Source organism: Symphodus melops (assembly GCF_947650265.1).
Source record: "Symphodus melops genome assembly, chromosome: 4".
Taxonomy (NCBI): Eukaryota; Metazoa; Chordata; class Actinopteri; order Labriformes; family Labridae; genus Symphodus; species Symphodus melops.
In genome coordinates this window covers 29,218,157-29,237,618 of record NC_136694.1, presented here as the reverse complement: position 1 = coordinate 29,237,618, position 19,462 = coordinate 29,218,157, and the positions used below count along the sequence as shown (strand labels likewise).

Genomic DNA, 19,462 nt, shown 5'->3' with positions numbered 1-19,462 from the left:
CTCCACCAATGGGAAGACAAGAATTACAAGAATTACAAGAAATTAATTTGTTTTATAGGTAGCTCAGAGTTGCACTTTAAACTTTAAACGTGGTTACTTCCTGCAGCGAGTGCGTCTGTATCCTACTTGATGTCTTTGAACACCAACAGAGGAGCGATGGTCATCTCCTGAAGCGTTGCACTTCCTGATTTTGTTGTTTTTTTTCACTCGACTGAGCTGCTGTTTCTGAGGAGGAGCAGAACGTCTCTTCATCGGTTCATCATTTTTCACCAGAGCGCGAGTGACTGCTTTACCTGCAAATGGTGAGACTTCTATGTGCTATAAAACTGAATGATGCAATTTATATTTATAGTGAGCGGGAGAGAGAAAGTGTGTTTTTAGACAGAAGAATTGTTGCTACAGAAGTTGGAGGTCTTACAAGGAAATCTCGTCTGATTCGTCTTGATTTCTCTTTTGTTTAAATTTCTTTGGCATTGTGTTTAACTTTTAAACTTAGGTTTTTGTCAGAGTGGAACATTTTGAGCTGTATTCAGGCTTTTGTATTCTGCATGTTCTTAAAGAGCTGAACATGTACATTTAAATGCATTAAAGAACAAGTTTTTAGTAATCAAATTGTGTTAGTTGTGAATTGTAATATCTTTGTTTCAAGATTGTCTCACAGCTATTATAAAGTGTCAAAGCATTAGAATTGTTCTGCAGAGTTTCCTTCAGTAAATGCATTTTAAATACAATCTGATTGGGCGGCACAGTGCTGAGCTCTGTCCCCCTCTCAGCGAGGAGGTTCCTGGTTTGAATCCCCGTGGAGTCTGCATGTTCTCGCTGTGGGTTCTCTCCAGGTGCAAACACGTGCTCGCCTCGCACCTCGCCTCCTGCTCAGTGGTGCCGGCATCAGTTCCATGTCGCGACCCCTCGACGGGGAAAGCGGTATAAATAAAGGACGGATGAACAATCTGAGGCCTCTCTTTTTAATTTTGTACATTTTTTGGTCAAGGCAAATAAAAGAAGAATAAGCAATAAGCGAAAACCTAGAACCTAGATTTAGGACAAAGACCTGATGAAGCACACAAGAGAAGGACTGAGTGTGGGTCATGATTTAGGTCTCACTTATTGTTCTGAATAAAACAAACAAACAAACAAACCGACAACGTCCTCCTAAGTCACAAAAACCTTTACATGTCCTTCTATCACTGTGTTGACTCAGGCCCCCTGGTGGCTGACCTGCAGTACTGCAGTGTTGCTGCTCCTGGTTCACGTTGGCCCAGTCGTCACTCAGTCCTGCAGCAATGGATATCCAGGGACTCCTGGGATACCTGGCACCCACGGCCCCAACGGCTTAGACGGCACCAAGGGAGAGAAGGGAGACCCCGGTGAGCTCAAACTTCACATTGACACACACATTTTGTGTTTTTAAAAACGTTTTAAACATAATAATCTGATCAAATTTGATGCTTTACGACTGAGTAGCTGTAAAATAAACCTTACATGTTAAAGTTTATTCATTAAATTAACATTTTGTGGGGGTGTTGCTCTTGTGTACAGTGAGTATTTGTTTTGTTTTGTTTACTCCACAAATACAACAAATCACTCGATCGATCACGTATTGAAGCCCTAAATCGAGACGCAACCATTTGTATGTGGATCAGAGGGTGGAAACAATTTGCTCTAACCACATCTAAACAGGAAGTTGTAATAATGACAATTCAGTTTAATGTTTTTCCGGCCCTAAAAGCGTAAACCTTCGTTATCATATAAAATGAACGTGCTGTTGAGAACAAAAGAAATAAACACAAATATTCACTGGGGTCATAAATCAAGTGACAATTTTGCCCCCTGATGGGCATTTAGCAAAGGAACTACCAAATGTATGTTAATAAAAAAGGACATTTGTTTTAGTCTTATTTAGATTATAGTACAAAGTGACTTTTACTTTTTGAAGATGAACATGTTTCTAGTTTCAGTTCACTCAAACAAATCTGTGACATGGAGTAACTCCGTCTGTCTGCACAGGTGAGGCAGCTCAGCCTATCAGGGGCCAGAAAGGCTCTGCAGGTATGCGGGGTCCACCTGGACGGCCTGGGCTGAAGGGAGACATTGGTCTCCCGGGACCCCCCGGTGATCCAGGCCGGCCGGGCGATAAAGGAAGACCCTTCAACCCTCTGGGCGAGCATAAGTCCTTCTTCTCCCACAAACGGGAGTCAACAGATCAACCAGAGGTCGACACGGTCTTCGACTTCAACAAGTCAGTGAAAACTACAAGTGTTTTAATGATAGAAGAAGAAGCCAACAAAGCAACGTGTTTCATGTGTTTGACTTTCCAACAGAGAGATTTTGCCGGATCTGCATCCACAGTTTAAAGGAGAAGCCTTGACAAATGGGACGTACACCAGCAAAACCAAAGGCATTTATTTCTTCAGTTACCACGTTTCAGCTAAAAGCAGAGTGAGTCATCATTTATTGATTATTTACTTTAAATATCAACAGAGCTTAACCTAAAGACATGAGGCCAAATGGGCTGCATAGAAATCAATGGACGCCAATGAAAGATGTTCGTTTCTGACTTTACAGAAAAAGGAGAAAATATTTTTTTAGAAACTTAAATTTGCTGTACTTTGCCGTTTTCAAGCGACCTCCAATGTGATCTCATCACAGGTGTGTCTGAAGCTGATGAAGGGCTCCAACGTTCACACGACGCTCTGCGACCAGGCCGACGGCTTCCTGGTCACCTCCGGCTCGGCCTTGCTGGAGCTGGAGGTCGGAGACACGGTGCATCTGGAGTCCACTCGGTACAACAACATCGTGACGAGCACGAGCACCGGACACATCTTCACCGGCTTCCTCATATTCCCCACCACATAGACCCCGGCGCCTGAAAACAGCACACAGCTCCTGAATCAATAAAGACTGGCATTAAAGTACTTCTGTGTTTTAGACTGAGAAACAACTGGATGGTTCGTGGTCGTTTCAGTATTAAAACAAATAAACCAGCAAGAACAATAATCCTTTTAGTGTCTTTTATTTCATGTGCATTTAACAGTCTCAATATTAAAAGGACTGCTGGAGCCAATGAAGACACAGGTGAGACTGAATACGCTTGTTCTTTGCGTGCATTTCAATTCAATTCAAAATACTGTATTTGTCTGTGTGTGTGTGTGTGTGTGTGTGTGTGTGTGTGTGTGTGTGTGTGTGTGTGGGTGGGGGGGGTGCAAAGTTTAGTGCAGCTATACTAAAACTGTAGCTAAAGATAAAGCGTCCACATGACCTCCTGCGGGGGGGTTTGCAGGGTTGGTTGTGCGCGTGGCCGTGTGCACGTGACCCCTCGGAGGCCCAGACAGCTGCCGCGGAAAGTTTGGAAGAAAAGCAAATAAAGTCAGAAACTATCCGACACTAATGTGCCGTTGTTGCATGCCTATCTATCTTCTCTACCTCTGTGTTTTATGCTGTTTGATTTATGTGGTGCGCCCTCTAGTGGAATCCTCCGGCATCACAAGTATGTGAACGAAGCAGCAGGTTGTTTATTTGAGCCTTTCACATGACCGATGAGGACATTTAATTAAGTCAGACAAGGAGGAAGTAACCACAGAAACACTACAAAATAAAACAGGAAACACTAAAGCGTTAACTCAGGAGCATGAACAGGAGGGAATAATTCAAAATAAAACAGGAAATTAATTGTAAATGCTGAAATTAACTTAGTAAAACTCGAAACCAGAACCAATAAACGTATCAGTGTTTAATATTGTGCTGTGTAACATTTCCTACACACAGAGGTATCAGCTGTCCAGCTCTCTGAAGGACCAGAAGCTCATGAAAAATAAATCCAACAGGATCAGGTTGTTCCACACTTAACCTTACACCTGTGTGTGTGTGTGTGTGTGTGTGTGTGTGTGTGTGTGTGTGAAGAATAACTGGAAAAAGAAGGACCACGAAATACTCTTTAATTTTGTTACAGATTAGACAAAGTTCACGCTCAGACATCTTAAATGTTTCATTATTTTCCATTAAATCTGTTAAAACTGTTATTTGATATTATCTGATATTTCACACACAAACACTTTGATCAGAGGTGACGTTTGAACTTCAGCTGAGGGTGTCGGTGGCTGACTTGTTGTCGAACACGCCGTTCCTGGCGTAAAAGGTGTTCTTCACCACGGACGACTTGGCGCGGGACGGAGTGGCGTAATCCAGACTGTAGTCACCTGAGGAAGCAGGCAGAGCGTGTTCATCATGGAGGGGAAATAAACACGTCACCACTGATGATCGTTAAAGGAGGAAACTTTTGAATTGCTCCCCGGGGGACAAATAAAGTTTTTTTTAATTGAATCGCTCGGTGAGGATGTCTTTAGTCAGCAGCATTTTTCTCAAAAGGAAAATTGCTGAGTCATCACTTCTGGGCCGACACACACACACACGTGTGGAGCGGACTGTCCAGGGACTCTATCCTGTGTCTGGATTTTGATGTTTTGGTTTTCTTGGGAAGTTTTCTGGACGGGGAGCGGATGTGTCTCCGTCAGCCAATGACAGCGCACAGGTGAGTTTGAGAGTGGACAACAAAGCGACTGGACGCCACTCAAACCGCTCAAGTGTAATCTCTTCTCTGCTGCGGACGCAGACGTTGAAGCAGAGAAGAGAAACATTTAATTATAGTGAGAAATTAAACACAAGGGTGAACTTTGTGTTGTTTGATGGTTATTGATGGCTAGCTTGTGCTAGCTTGTTCAGTTATTGGATATCTATCACAGCTTAGCTTGCAGCGTCGCTACGAGCAGCTAACGAGCGCGCTTATCGCTGCAGTGAGCGTGCACTGCAAAGAGGAGGGGCCTAAGTGAAACGTAACGCTGCAGCACACATTCACACGTGTTTATCGTACCGAGCCTCCAGCCATGCTCCCAGGACGAGAGCACAGGAAAGTCAAACCTCTCCTCGGGTCTGATGCGTCCTCGTCTCTGCAGGTACAGCGTGCGACCTTTCCCCTGTCAAGGACATTCAGAACAACTCCAATATAGGTTAGTTTCATGTTGGATTATTTCTGCATAATCAAACCGAGAACATTTGAAATAATGAGCGCCCTCTGCTGGAGCGACGTAGATATGACATCATTTAAGTGTTGCAGTGATTCGTACGTGATGAGAGGACTCCTGATAGAGGGCGCTTCTTGTCTGTGGAGAAACAGGCCGCATGAGGGGGGCGACACTGAGCCGTCCCTCCTCATCCAAAGACACCACAGGAGGAGGAGGAGGAGGAGGAGGAGGAGGAGAGGGGTCACTCTTCTTCTCTGGTTTCCTGGTTACGGTAGGAAGCACAGTCCTGATGAAGGGGAAGGCAACAAAACAGGATGACTGAATATTTGTAATTATCAAAGTTAACAGTCCTCAGAATATGTAGCATGTAATAATGTGTAATATGTAGAACAAATTGATTTGGATACGATCAAATCAATAAACAATGTAACTCCACTATCCAGGCTCAAGGTAAAAAACATGTCATAGTGATTTAAATGTGACAGATTTAGGAAACACAGGAAGTAACATCAACGTATTAAAATGTTCAAATTCAAAGTCCCAGATGAGGAAACGAGATTTAAAGAAGATCAGAAAACGCTGAGAGCTGAGCTGATGTTTATCAGTCAGGTGACAAATGACGAATAAGACGAGGTATCAAAAAGATCAGTGTGGGACTTTTAATATTCTCTTTTCTACTTTAGTTTTTTTCAGCCTGTATCGGAGCGGCTACAGAGTCAAACATCCATGAGAGGAAGAGTGTGGACGCCTTCGAAAAAAGAGATTTTTAATCTGAATAAGTTTTTCTTTACTGGTTAAAAAAAGTTTTTCTCTTTATAAAACGGGACTCTGTGATATTTGTTGTATTGAAGAGTTGACTCTAGTTCAGAGCAGAGTTCAACATGTGACCCCTGCTGGAGCTGCAGATTTAGTGTTTAAATCCGCTCACCTGTGGTCTGCAGGTCCCGGATGCAGCCGGGGCAGCCGCGTGGTTTCTGCTCTGCTGTTTTCAGGATTATAGCAGGAAGGGTAACGCTCGGCGTAGCGCCTCTTCCACGCCAAACGGGTCATCATCTCCTTCTGGATCTGCTCTCTGTAGCAGTTCTGGCTCTGAGTCGTCAGCAGGTAACGCATCTCCAAATAAAACAGAAAACTACATTTCATCATCTCCAGGCATCTTTGCACCTGAGATGGACCCTGAACGCTCCGTCACCAAAGAGACGATCAAAGTAAAGGATGTTTTAACTGGAACGGGCAACACTTTTAATGCCATCGCAGAAATACCTGAACTCCCTCAAATTTAAAGTCAGCTCATGGAAAAAAATAAATAAATAATTAAAGGGAGTGAAGCTGTTTCATGTAATGCATTAAGCTACAACATATATATATACTCAACAAAAATATAAACGCAACACTTTTGTTTTTGCTCCCATTTGTCATGAGATGGACTCAAAGATCTAAAATTCATTCCAGATACACAATATTACCATTTCTCTCAAACATTGTTCATAAATCTGTCTAAATGTGTGATAGTGAGCACTTTTGCTTTGCTGAGACAATCCATCCCACCTCACAGGTGTGCCACATCAAGATGCTCATCAGACACCATGATTAGTGCACAGGTGTACCTTATACTGCCCACAATAAAAGGCCACTCTGAAATGTGCAGTTTTGTCTCACAGCAAAATGCCACAGATGGCGCAAGCATTGAGGGAGCGTGCAATTGGCATGCTGACAGCAGGAATGTCAACCAGATCTGTTGCTCGGGCATTGAATGTTCATTTCTCCACCATAAGCCGTCTCCAAAGGCGTTTCAGAGAATATGGCAGTACATCCAACCGGCCTCACAACCGCAGACCACGTGTAACCACACCAGCCCAGGACCTCCACATCCAGCAGGTTCACCTCCAAGATCGTCTGAGACCAGCTACTCAGACAGCTGCTGAAACAATTGGTTTGCATAACCAAAGAATTTCTGCACAAACTGTCAGAAACCGTCTCAGGGAAGCTCAACTGCATGCTCGTCGTCCTCATCGGGGTCTTAACCTGACTCCAGATCGTCGCCGTAACAGACTTGAGTGGGCAAATGCTCACATTCGATGGCGTCTGGCACGTTGGAGAGGTGTTCTCTTCACGGATGAATCTCGGTTTACATTGTTCAGGGCAGATGGCAGACAGCGTGTGTGGCGTCGTGTGGGTGAGCGCTTTGCTGATGTCAATGTTGTGGATCGAGTGGCCCATGGTGGTGGTGGGGTTATGGTATGGGCAGGCATCTGTTATGGACGAAGAACACAGGTGCATTTTATTGATGGCATTTTGAATGCACAGAGATACCGTGATGAGATCCTGAGGCCCATTGTTGTGCCATACATCCATGAACATCACCTCATGTTTCAGCAAGATAATGCACGGCCCCATGTTGCAAGGATCTGTACACAATTCTTGGAAGCTGAAAATGTCCCAGTTCTTGCATGGCCAGCATACTCACCGGACATGTCACCCATTGAGCATGTTTGGGATGTGCTTGACCGGCGTATACGACAGCGCGTACCAGTTCCCACTAATATCCAGCAACTTCGCACAGCCATTGAAGAGGAGTGGACCAACATTCCACAGGCCACAATTGACAATCTGATAAACTCTATGCGAAGAAGATGTGTTGCACTGCATGAGGCAAATGGTGGTCACACCAGATACTGACTGGTTCTGAGTCCCCAGACCCTCAATAAAGCAAAAACTGCACATTTCAGGGTGGCCTTTTATTGTGGACAGTCTAAGGTACACCTATGCACTAATCATGGTGTCTGATGAGCATCTTGATGTGGCACACCTGTGAGGTGGGATGGATTGTCTCAGCAAAGCAAAAGTGCTCACTATCACACATTTAGACAGATTTATGAACAATGTTTGAGAGAAATGGTAATATTGTGTATCTGGAATGAATTTTAGATCTTTGAGTCCATCTCATGACAAATGGGAGCAAAAACAAAAGTGTTGCGTTTATATTTTTGTTGAGTGTATATATATATATATAATCTTAATTTACCTTGGTGTGCCTGGTGCAGAGCGGTGCAGGATCAGCTTGTCACTGTGGAAATGAGGATCAGATAACCTTCTGTAACACAGAAACATGAGACACACACACACACACACGCACACACACACACACACACGCACACACACACACACACACACACACACACACACACACACACACACACACACCTTCTTTTCTTCCAACGCCGGAAACCCTCCTGCATGAAACTAAATGTCATCTTTTCTTTGACGTATCCCCACGGAGACAGAAATGTTTGAGTGAGATCATATTATTATTATTATTATTATTATTATTATTATTATTATTATTATAAACAGAAGTGACGTCTTGGTTTGTTTTATAGAAAAGGTAAAGGACGACAGCGAGGGTTTGATTTTCAGACTGTTACACATTTATTGACTGACATTATAACAGACGAGCACAAATTAAACCTTACCCACAGAAACATGTTACAGCATCAAATCAAACATTCAGCACCCAAAGATTAAACATGCTAACAGAAACAAGCTGCAGACTTTTAGACGACTTGATATCAAAAAGGTGGTCAGCGAGAAACACCCGGATGTTTAATAGATCGGCGACAGTTTTGAAGTACAGAACAGGAGCACACAGGTCTTATTAAACCAACCCACAATGCACTGCGGCTCACAGACAGTCCAATCAAGAAGCTCGCCAGATCGCCACCTAGCATCTTTAAATAAAAGCTTCATGCTGTAAAACATTTAACGAGTTTCTCGTTAATTTTTTTTTTAAAACAGACCTTTTGGTTGTTTAATAAATTTGTGCGTATTGTTTTTGAATTGGAAACAAACAAAGTACACTGTTAGCCTTTTGTTTTAATTAGCATGTTGCTAACTGTATATGCTAACGATCGGGATGCCAGCCTCCTCGCACTATGAGTAAAAATGGCATTAAAAGAACATAATAAGAACCATAGAGGCTTTATACTTATATCCTGTAGCGTCTAATAAAATATATTAAACAAACGGATGGATAAGAATAAAGATTCACACCTTGGTTTTTAAGGCCCCTGAACATGAATAAAACAAATAAAAGCTAATATATCAATAAACCTCATTTACTCCTGTCATGTTAAAGAGGCTTCACTCACTCAGATAACTCAATGAACATTATTATTCAGCTCAAATAAAACCAGAGTCCTACATAAAGAAAATTACCCTTGAGCCAAGAGAGGATAATCATCAGCGTAAAAGACAACCTTTTGGGGGCGCTGGTCGCCTGGCGGTTCGTGAGCGTCCCGTCAAGTCCTGGAGAGCAGACGGCCCGACCTGTGTGTCACTTTCTGACTCTATCCACTGTACCTCTAAAATAAAGACTGAACTGCGTCCTGACAAGAGAAAAAATGTGCAATAACAAAAAAATGAAGCACGCACAGTTTCTACATTTATATCTGCTGTCATTTCTGTTTCACAAACTATTAAAATTTCCCTCACAAATGAAAAAAAAAACAAAATATGGTGAAAGCATGAACATTATTTACATTTACAATATTAACTCGCTGTTTTTTTTGTCTTTTTTTTTTGTTCTAATCTGAACGATTTCTTTTTTTCCTAATGAGAATCATTTTTATCTCAAGCTAATCAGCCAGCACTAAAAAAACTCTTACAAGAAAATGTGTTTTTGTTCACAGACTGTTGCTTAATATGAAGTTATATCACTGTAAAACAAAAATCTTTAGATTAGAAATTCTCCATCCATTTATAGGTTTGTGTATTGATCTGTTTTACTGCGCAGGTAAGATCTTTAGAGGGCGCTCATTCAGATTGCTAAAGTATGGAACCAGCCGGCTGGTGAAAGTGTGTGTGAAGGTGTAAATGTGTGTGTCTGTGTCAGGATCAGAGAACGACAGCTCGCTCTTATCCCGGTCCAGGTGAACTCGGATCGTCTGGATCTTCTTCCCCAAAAACAAAACGATGGAGAACTCTGGCAGTGAGCGTGCTGAATATTGTCCATTAAAGAACCCGACTCTCCAAAGTCCAGACGGCGGCTCGCCCTTCCTCTGGACAGATTCTTCCAACACACCAACTTTCCAGTCTATGCTGTCTCCGACCTGAACGTCCCAGGTGTGAGTCCCTGAATCGAAGCTCTCAGAGCCCAGGACAATGGGGTAGTAGTCGAACCTCTCCGGATTATCTGGAAGCTTCTGTCTCTTTCCAAGTCTCACGCTGGTCAGATCTTCAGACAGGACGAGTTGTGGATTGGCAGAGTTTGGATCCAGAATCACAGGAGTGTAGGAGACCACCTCCTTCATCTTGTTCCAGATGTTGAAGCTCAGGTTGCCCAGGTGTTTGGCCTCGTCTATCAGAGCTCCTGAGACCTGCAGTGGATCCTCCAGCAGGGGGCGCTGCTGGACTCTGTTCACTGCAGCCTTGTAGTTCTGCAGGAAGGAGACGTCATCAGCTCTGAGCTCGTCCTCTGTGACTCTGATTGTGTCTGACAGAGCTGCTATCTCTCTGTTCAGAGTCACAATCTCCTCCTTCATCCTCTGACTCTTCTGCTCCTCTTCCTCCCTCAGAGCAGAGATCCTGACCTCCTCTTCCTCTTCTAGAAACTGATGAAGCTTCTTAAACTGCTCCTTGATCTGACTCTCTGCGTATCTTGCCCTGACTTGAATGTGTTCTGCGGTTTGATCACAGTTTCCTTTAGCTCGTTCAAAGACTTTCAGCTTGTCCTGTAAAGGTTTCAGAGATTCTTGGAGCTCCTCTCTGAGATCCTTTGCAGCTTCGTCGATGGGTCTGAATTTGTGGTCATTGTGCGTCTTTGAATCTCGACAGACGACACAAACAGGCTCCTGATGGTCCAGACAGAAGAGTCGGAGTTTCTTGGAGTGCTGACCGCAGAGAGCCTTCGACGCCGCTGACGCTCTCTCTCTCTCCAGCAAGAAGTCCTCGCACAGATTCTTCAACACTAAGTTAGAGGGAGGATCACTTTGTGGAGATATTTCCATACAAAATGGACATTTCTGGATTTGTTTCTCTTGCCACCATCGCTGCAGACAGGCTTTACAGAAGCTGTGGGTACACGCCAGAAAAACAGGATCTCTAAAGATGTCATGGCAGACGGGACACAGAAGGTCCCGTTTGGATTGCAGAGACATTTTTAGTTTTAAATGCGACACGTTTTCTTGCAGCTCCACTTCCTCCCAGATAGTTACTTTCACTTACTGTCACTCGGAGTTTCTGGCTTTGAGGAAAGAAAAGAAAAAAGAAGAAGAAGAATTCAGCGTCTGCAGCAGAAAGACGTTTCAGTCTTTTGTCAGTCCTGGACTTCCCCCTGCTTTGTTTTTAGTCCAAGTCGTGTTTTAAGTGAGAGGAAGAATCGTGTGACACTGATTGTTTGTTCCTCTTTGTGATGAAGAAAAACTGATTTTCCGGTTCGGTCAGGTGAGTCAGAGATGGGTGGAGCTTTGCCACCCGATGGGCACGGTTTCATTTTGATCACTCAGTCACCCCTTACAATGTTTACACTGAAATATATGGATGTAAGATGTGTGTGTGTGTGTGTGTGTGTGTGTGTGTGTGTGTGTGTGTGTGTGTGTGTGTGTGTGTGTGTGTGTGTGTGTAAGCCATCACAGCTGCAACAGTCAACAAACAGCTGTCCAATGTGTTATTGTCATCATGATACCAGAAAAAACATCATACTACAGTTACTAAATCACATCATACTACAGCAGGAAAAATGTCCCTCCTGGGCACCTGTAACTGGTCTTTTTGTTTTTAGTTAATGTGCCATAGCAACCAAAATATTTTTTTTTAAATACCAGTCTGTAAAAATTATTTTACATGAAAAATTGGAACTATTCAACCTGATCTTCTTCAGCCAGTCTGCTTATTCACTTCCTCATCGTCATCGTTTCTAAAAGCGTCCACAGATAAATGGACCTGCACGCAAACAAGCGGCTCACTTCTTAACTTCCGCTCAACGAAGGGAAAGTCCATCATAGACCAGCCGAGGCTTCACAGTCGGCCCTGAAGAGGCTTGACCTGATAACTGCTCTCATATCTGGCAAACCCAGGGGCGTCCAAAACGGCCTTCAAAGCCCCGCCTACCTTCTCTGGTCCAATCAGATCCAGAGCATTCAGGAGCAGAATCTAAAGTTAGAAGGAGGACATGCTGGCTGCTGCATTGTTGTCATACTTTAATAATCCTGGAGCGAGGGTTCGGGTTTACACTCCTCCTTTCAATTTCTGTTTGGCTCTGGGACTTGAACCGGCAACCTTCCGATTCCCAACCCAAGTCCCTACAGACGGAGCTACTGCCGCTCCAGATAAATTACAGATTGGTCCTTTAAGTTATCGGCACGTAAAAACCAAAAAAGTTGCCAAAGAAAAAAATTAGATGAAACAAATAATCTGATACAAATCTTCATTCCAGTTGTTTTTAATTATCAAATGTACATCAGCTCATGTTTTAGTTTCACATTAAAACACCCGTTCCCCACATACAAAATAAGACATAAGTCATCATCCCCCCGTGTACAAAAATCCTCTCATCCCTTAAGTATCAAAAAGGAGCAGTGATATCTGAGCTCACCTCGGATGCTTATCGCTAGATTTCATGGTGTTATCATGGGTTTGTGTTTGTGGGTGCTTTGAGGTGAAGGTTCTCAGAAATACAGGATGTCAGACTTATGAATTCATCCAATGAGAGGACAGGATTTCTACTCTGTAGGTGAAACAGTCTGAGCCTCAGAGATGTGTTGGTGTGAAAATACAGCCAGAGGGACAACAGGGGGCAGCACTGAGCGCACACTGCTGATTCAGTAGTGAGAAGGCAGCGTTAACAATAAGCGACTTGTTTTGGTAACATAACGTACACTGACAGGATTCTGGGAGTCAATAAAACAAACAAACAAACATCAGTAGTCGTGTACAGTTGGAGCGAGTCTGACCGGTCACTAAACCGACTTAACTTCCAGTTTGAAGAGATGGTTTTTTTTTTTTGGTTTTTTTTTCACAGCACTTTCAATCTTTTAAGCGAAAAAGCTCTGCGCAGATTTTATTTTGGCGGGGCAACTCAACTCTGTCGTCCGCAATCACGCAAAAAAAACGCACAAGCCTCGAAGAAGCTCATTTGAAAGTGCTGCGTATTTCCAGTTATTCATTTTTTAATCTGAGCACTTCGGATCAACTCGGCCCCAAAACTTTTTCCCTAATCTTTTTTTTTTTTTTTTCTTCCGAGAGAGACTCAAAGAAAATTACGAATTAGTACGTTTTCATCCAACCAGCTTCCTCTAATAAACCAATCACGTGTTCAAAGTAGTCGAAGCCCGTGCAGAACGTGTGGATGGAGAATCGCAGGGCGGTCAGATCGATCCAATCAGGTCATTTCTTTTTTTAAGCACCGCTCGACTCCTGTAATACATTCACAGCTGGGTTGTTTTTTTTTTTATTTTGTTTTTTTATGGACAGCTCAACAGGCGAAGAAACCACCTGTTCATTATCGGGGCAGAAAGTCGGAACATTTGAAGTGAAGACAACATTAGTACATAAAGCATTATAAAGCAGCAGTTAATTGGACAGTCATTCGCAGGGCCACTAAGTTGTCCACTCGGCTCTTATTGGTGCATCACGGGACCGTGACTTGGAAAGGGGAGCCTGGGATGTGGTCCTCGCCCCACTTGACCACCAGGATGTAGTTTCCTCGCTCCTTCAGCACGTAGCTCACGTTGTACTGCAGGTTACCCATGTGTTTGACCAGGACCTCCTCGCAGGGGACCTGAGGACCGTGCACGCCCACCAGGAGCATGTTCTTACCTGGAGAGAAAGGGTCGGGAAAAATCAGGCTCCGAATCCAAAACACTGATGTGGTTAAAGTTTAAGGAAGTCCAGAAAGATTCCCAGAAAACGGAAAAAGGGATTTTTGAAAACTTTGCTTGAATCCAAAACATAAAAATGACACCTCAGCTTTCTTTGTGTGATGTCAGCGACCGTTTTGTTTGTTTTTGTCGTCGCTAAGCTCAGCGGAAAAAATGTTGAACTCTTTGAAGCAGCACTACGCTCGTCGATGTCCCGCCTCCTTCACTGACCAATCAAAATCAAGAAGGGGCGGGACTTCTGATCGCAGCTTTGTAGACAACAATGGCGGAGAAGAAGCTAATCTGAGTTTCCAGGTGTGGAGCTGCTGCTAATGCCAAGACAGGATTCCTTCACCTTACTTTCCGGTTTTCTTTGGAGGTTAGCGTTAGCGAAAATTAGCAACAATAAGCGTTATACGCAGATCAATACTTACACTCGAAGGTTATAATAAACGATGAATAAAACTGGATGGTGGATAAAAATGAAGGGTTAAACTGGTTCTTGGTTTTTGACCAAGAACCAGTTAGGTCTGAGTCGTCCTTACCGGCCTTGCTGCAGTCGACAGAGAAGCTGCTCCTCTGGCCCACGTAGGCCTTGCTGAGACCGGCGCCCCGGCTCAGTACCTTGCTGGCGTCCGACTCGCCGGGCCGCGGCATGGCACTGTAGGTGAAGCTGCTGCTGGACCCCCTTATCGCTGGATCCACCGTCAGGGTTGAGGTCTCGCTGGCGTTGGTCACGTTCACCAGACGAGCACCTGAGATTAAAATAATAATAATCAATAATAGAACTGCTTCACACGGGTTCATTCAGTCTGCTGATCCGTGAGTTCTTTACCCGTGACGGAGGCCTTGAAGGGACTTCCACTGATGTGGTTCGGCCCTCCATATTTGATGCTGATCAGGTAGTTTCCTGGCGCCATGGGGGTGTACTGCACCTTGTAGCCCTCTGGGACTTCCTGACAGTCCATCTTCACCTTGGAGGGACCCTCGATGGTTACGGCCAGGGCGCCGGGGCCCGCCTTGGTGTTGTTGATGATGAACTCGGACTGAGTACCTGCGAGAGTCAAACATTGTTTTAGAACAGGAAGTGGTCGGACGGGTTCAGTGTGGGATGAAACGCCGTCATCAGACTGCGAGAGATGATGACTCACCTGTTGTGCCTCGCTCCAGTCCAGCTCCGTAGGCCGAGACAAGACCAGGTTCTCCAGTCTGTCCTGGTTCCCCGACCCTGACTTGGAAAGGACTTCCTGGTATATGGGATCCGTTGAACTTGACGTCGATGGTGTGGATGCCGTTCTCCCTTGGGATGAACCGCACGGCGTACTTATCTGGACGACAGCACAGACGGATGTGATAATGAGTGGTACCCAATGACGCCGCCGCCGCCGCCGCCCCCTCCCGGGGGTGTGGATCCGCAGGACCACAAGCAGCCGCAAGAATTGAAACACACGCTGCATCAAACCGCACACACACAAACCTTTCTCGAGCTCGGTGACGACGCACTCCTCCAGCGCTCCGGAGGGACTGTGCACTTTGGCCGTCATCTTTCCCTGCGCTCCGTTCAGACGCACTGCAAAGGATGCTGGGTGATTCACCTTGAGACCAGACTCCTAGCGAGGTCAGACACACAGTTAGTGCACGCCGACCACAGCTGGATCCATTACTCCATGGAGTAGTTGATTTTCTGCTTCATCTCGTTGGGAACGTGTTGGTGAAAATGAAGCACTGTGATTGGACGATGTGGTTAAACTAGTCTAAAGACGGGATTCTGTTTTTGATTATTTGGGCTTCTTAAAAACACGGATTAACATTTTCTTCTTTTTATGGAAAAAAACTCAAATCTATTTATCGAGAAACTGACTAAATAATTAGTAATAACCAGGGGCGTGTTCAGGGTTCAAATGCGGATCTGTGATTGGTTATTTGCCTAAATCAGAGGCGGGACTTAAAGCGAACTTCTATTCTTGCCGTTTTCAAGGCTGTGATATTTTATTAACCTGTTAATTGAGTATTTTGCTGTTGACATACCTTCAGTTGTAAAATAAAATGCTGAGTTAACTGCTGATTAGTTCAGACAAGAGTTGATAATGTCATTTATAAAACGGACTTCAGTTTTTAATTTGCACATTAAAAATCTGATTTTGAGTCCCGAAAGAATCGAGCTAAAAACAGTCATAAAGATAAATCGTGTTATTTATAAACACGTATAATTAACAGGGTTGGAAAGGGGAAAACATGTAATTAATTTGCCCACAAACTTCAGGCCACCCCAGGTGGGCCTCCCCAGTCCTGAAAGCCTGGACACGCCCCTGCTAATAATCAATAAAAAGTTACATTTTTAAAAAGCAAAAGGAGAATAATCTGCTAAAACAAACAAAAACAGATTCTAATCGATTCTTTCTCCGCTCTATGATCTCTATCTTCTCTCCTCTTACCTGAGCTCCTGTCGGTGCAGCTGCAGCAGACAGAGGCCGTGTTAGAAGCAGCGTGAGACACGTTGATTCACTACAGAGTCTTACAGTCCAGTCACTGAGGTCACGTTTATTGCGTCTCTAGTCTGTCTACAAATCTGATAGAGAAAAGTCCTCTCCGTCTTTTGCTTGGCTCCACTTCTGAGAGAATGTGTGCTCCGACAGATTTTCCCCTCATGACATCACAAAGGGCAGTAGCCCCTCCCCCAGGTGGGTGACACTCCCACAGCTAGAACAAGAAACTTCACACACACGTGTTGAAGAGGAGCTCTGAGACTTAAACTGGTTGAGGAGGTGGAGCGTGTGTGACCTTTAACATTAAATAAATAAATAATAATATAAATAATTATTAAATAATAATAATAGTCGTATCGTATCTTCTCTTTGTTCTGAGAGCGACTGCACTGTAAGACTTTACCAAACTCTGACCAGAGAGAAAGTTACAGCTACAGCGGGAGGCCAGCTGAGGCCCCGCCTCCATCTGCTGTAGCTAGGCAACCAGGAGCAGACGATCCTACTGATGATGATGATGATGATGAAGACGATGATGGAGGTTCTGTTAAAAGCCTTTAAATGAAACACAAGAGAAACACCAGCAGTTCCACACCACGCAAGAGGGGGATGACCAGAGCCAGGCAAAAAAAAACAAACTAGTAACCATGGCAACCAGAGGAGGGAGACCTTGTTGTCACCTCTTGAAATGTAAAGTGCCCACGTAAGCGGCCATGTTTGCCTGGCTGTGGTCACGACCGAGAGGACAGTTGCATAAAGAAGGTCCAAAAGGATTTTTTACTGACGTAAATCAATTTTATGCAACTGTGCCCCGAAGCCCTTTAGCAAGGCAGGGCGGGTTGGGTGTGGAGGTGTCTCCTCATGCCTCACCTGAAGGCCGGTAACAGTGAGGCGGCGAGCATCGTTCGCCGGAGCGACCACGGGAACCAGGTACGGGCTGTCAGGGATGTGCTGCTCGTTGAACTTCACCGCGATCTCGTAATCACCTGTCGAGAAACACAAACGAGCGCGTCAGAGACGTGTTTAACGGATTCATCCTCCTCGTGGTTACACGTGTGTGCGTCCTCTACCAGGCTCCTGCGCCACGTAAGAGACCCCACAGGATCCGTCTTTGCGGTCGTCGAAGGAGATCTCCGCCCTGCTGGGTCCTTCGACAGCGACGGCCAAACCGCCGGCGCCCGCCTCCCTGGTCCAGATGCTGAACTCAGCTGGAACAGAGAATCACGCCACGGGATCCAGTCAGACCACGAGTTTCACAGTTGGGGATTCAACAGACACGAAATCTCACAGAATCCCGCGTGATCAAACGTGACTTTACCTGGCTCTCCTGCCAGCGCTCCCTCCAGTCCCGGTCCTCCAGCTTTCACCTTGGCGGCGCCGCCCTCTCCCAGCGGCCCCACGGTGAACTGGAAGGGGCTGCCGGGCACGTGCACGCCCCTGTACTTCACACTCACGCTGTGCACGCCCATCTCCGTGGGCACGAAGCGCACGCAGTAGGTGTCGTTACCCGCGGCGACCAGCTCTGCAGACTCTGTGGCTCCAGAGGGCGAGGTGACCTCGGCGGTGACGTCGTTCATGTCGATCGCTGCAAAGAGAGATTGATTAGCGCCGCGTTCGTCACGTAACTGTGCGTGCTGACATCGCAGGTTAGTGATGTCATAGTTTGACTTATTTGGGATTCCACCCGTTCCTTAAAATGCATCGTTACAACGCACCCTCCACCCTGGCCCCGCCCACCGAGCAGCGGGCATCAACCACCCAAACGCCCCTCGCTGCTCTTTCCCTGCCCGCCAACACCAGACCAGAGAGGCCGGAGACGAGGCGCACGCGGCCGCGCGACAGGCTCTGATCCCGGGCCACGTCGGAGGAGCGCGTCCCCCGGGCTTCGGATCTCCTCGACCACCAGAGGGAGCAATAGGAGCGAGAGGGAGAGAGGAGCTGACGAGACAAGACCAGGAGGAACCAGCTCACTGGAGGAAGAGGAGGAGGAAAAGTGGGAAAGGAGGAAGAGGAGGAGGATGAGGAGGAAGAGGAGGAGAAGGAAAGGAAGGGAAAGCTATGAAGGAAAAGAAAAATGGGAAAAGCAAAAGAGGAAAGGACGAAGACGAGTTAAAAGATGGAGGAGAAGGAGGAAGGTCGGGACAGGAAGGAAGAATAAAAAGAGATTAAGAGATCGATCAGAAGCAGAGGACCCTGAACGCCACGCAGACCTGCAGTCAGAACCCTGTGTGTGTGAGTGTGTTAGTGTGTGTGTGTGTGTGTGTGTGTGTGTGTGTGTGTGTGTGTGTGTGTGTGTGTGTGTGTGTGTGTGTGTGTGTGTGTGTGTGTGTGTGTGTGTGTGTGTGTGTGTGTGTGTGTGTGTGTGTGTGTGTGTGTGTGTGTGTACCTGGTATCTTCAGACTGAGGTCACACACACTCCCCACACTGGACACAGAAACGGCTTTTTGGCGTCGGGTGATGCTCTCTCTGATGCGACCCTCTCCCGTCACCCGCACGGTGAACGGACTCCCTGTGGACACGAGACACACGCAGCATCAACATCTAGAGAAATGTCATGTGACCCCGCTGACCTTCAAACAAGTCATCGCTCACTGACGGGCAAAGAGGCCGACAAATTCATTTATTAGTTTTGGTCACTTGTTTGTTATCACGCTGAGGAGAGAGAGAGGGAGAGAGAGAGAGAGAGAGAGCGAGAGAGAGCGACAGAGAGAGCAAGAGAGAGAGCGAGAGAGAGCAAGAGAGAGAGAGAGAGACAGAGAGAGAGAGAGACAGACAGAGAGAGAGAGAGAGCGAGAGAGAGAGAGCGAGAGAGCGAGAGCGAGAGAGACAGAGAGAGAGAGAGACAGACAGAGCGAGAGAGAGCGAGCGAGAGAGCGAGAGAGAGAGAGCGAGAGAGAGAGACAGAGAGAGAGAGAGACAGACAGAGAGAGAGAGCGAGAGAGCGAGAGAGCGAGAGAGCGAGAGACAGAGAGAGACAGAGAGAGAGAGAGACAGACAGAGAGAGAGAGAGAGCGAGAGAGAGAGAGAGCGAGAGAGCGAGCGAGAGAGAGCGAGAGAGCGAGAGACAGAGAGCGAGAGAGAGCGAGAGAGAGAGAGAGAGACAGAG

At 45.6% G+C, this 19,462-nt stretch overlaps 4 protein-coding genes across 7 annotated transcripts in view; 1 reads left to right on the top strand and 3 right to left on the bottom strand.

Annotated features, from left to right (window-relative positions):
* The first annotated feature begins 144 nt into the window (after positions 1-144).
* Positions 145-2,997, top strand: c1qb (complement component 1, q subcomponent, B chain). The gene is made up of 5 exons (XM_079341706.1): positions 145-302; positions 1,202-1,367; positions 2,008-2,239; positions 2,322-2,439; positions 2,650-2,997. Exons 1-5 carry the CDS (start codon positions 300-302, stop codon positions 2,854-2,856), a joined length of 726 nt encoding a protein of 241 aa, XP_079197832.1. The 5' UTR covers positions 145-299; the 3' UTR covers positions 2,857-2,997.
* Positions 2,998-4,042: 1,045 nt separating this feature from the next.
* On the bottom strand, positions 4,043-8,594 carry LOC306822590 (protein SPMIP1). Of its 3 annotated transcripts, none has more exons than XM_079341715.1 (6): positions 8,223-8,594; positions 8,044-8,085; positions 5,947-6,131; positions 5,121-5,304; positions 4,868-4,970; positions 4,043-4,196 (listed from the first exon to the last, which is right to left on the bottom strand). In XM_079341715.1, exons 3-6 carry the CDS (start codon positions 6,129-6,131, stop codon positions 4,078-4,080), a joined length of 591 nt encoding a protein of 196 aa, XP_079197841.1. In that variant the 5' UTR covers positions 8,044-8,085; positions 8,223-8,594; the 3' UTR covers positions 4,043-4,077. The 3 variants fall into 3 exon arrangements, with proteins under 3 accessions (XP_079197841.1, XP_079197840.1, XP_079197842.1); XM_079341714.1 differs by having other exon boundaries at positions 8,044-8,109; positions 8,487-8,594; XM_079341716.1 differs by lacking the exon at positions 8,223-8,594 and having other exon boundaries at positions 5,121-5,280; positions 8,044-8,216.
* Positions 8,595-9,787: 1,193 nt separating this feature from the next.
* Positions 9,788-11,173, bottom strand: LOC306822557 (nuclear factor 7, brain-like; the record flags this gene model as incomplete). Its single annotated transcript, XM_079341670.1, has 1 exon — positions 9,788-11,173. One exon carries the CDS (start codon positions 11,171-11,173, stop codon positions 9,800-9,802), a length of 1,374 nt encoding a protein of 457 aa, XP_079197796.1. The 3' UTR covers positions 9,788-9,799.
* Positions 11,174-12,440: 1,267 nt separating this feature from the next.
* Positions 12,441-19,462, bottom strand: part of flnba (filamin B a) — a 47,541-nt gene continuing 40,519 nt past the window's right edge. For both annotated transcript variants that reach the window (XM_079341604.1, XM_079341605.1), the window contains 9 exons: positions 18,743-18,865; positions 17,675-17,941; positions 17,427-17,564; positions 17,227-17,342; positions 15,351-15,483; positions 15,025-15,201; positions 14,709-14,927; positions 14,419-14,628; positions 12,441-13,832 (listed from right to left, as the gene is read on the bottom strand). In XM_079341604.1, coding sequence (XP_079197730.1) covers positions 13,645-13,832; positions 14,419-14,628; positions 14,709-14,927; positions 15,025-15,201; positions 15,351-15,483; positions 17,227-17,342; positions 17,427-17,564; positions 17,675-17,941; positions 18,743-18,865 — 1,571 coding nt within the window. In that variant the 3' untranslated portion in view covers positions 12,441-13,644. The remainder of the gene's footprint in view (positions 13,833-14,418; positions 14,629-14,708; positions 14,928-15,024; positions 15,202-15,350; positions 15,484-17,226; positions 17,343-17,426; positions 17,565-17,674; positions 17,942-18,742; positions 18,866-19,462) is intronic.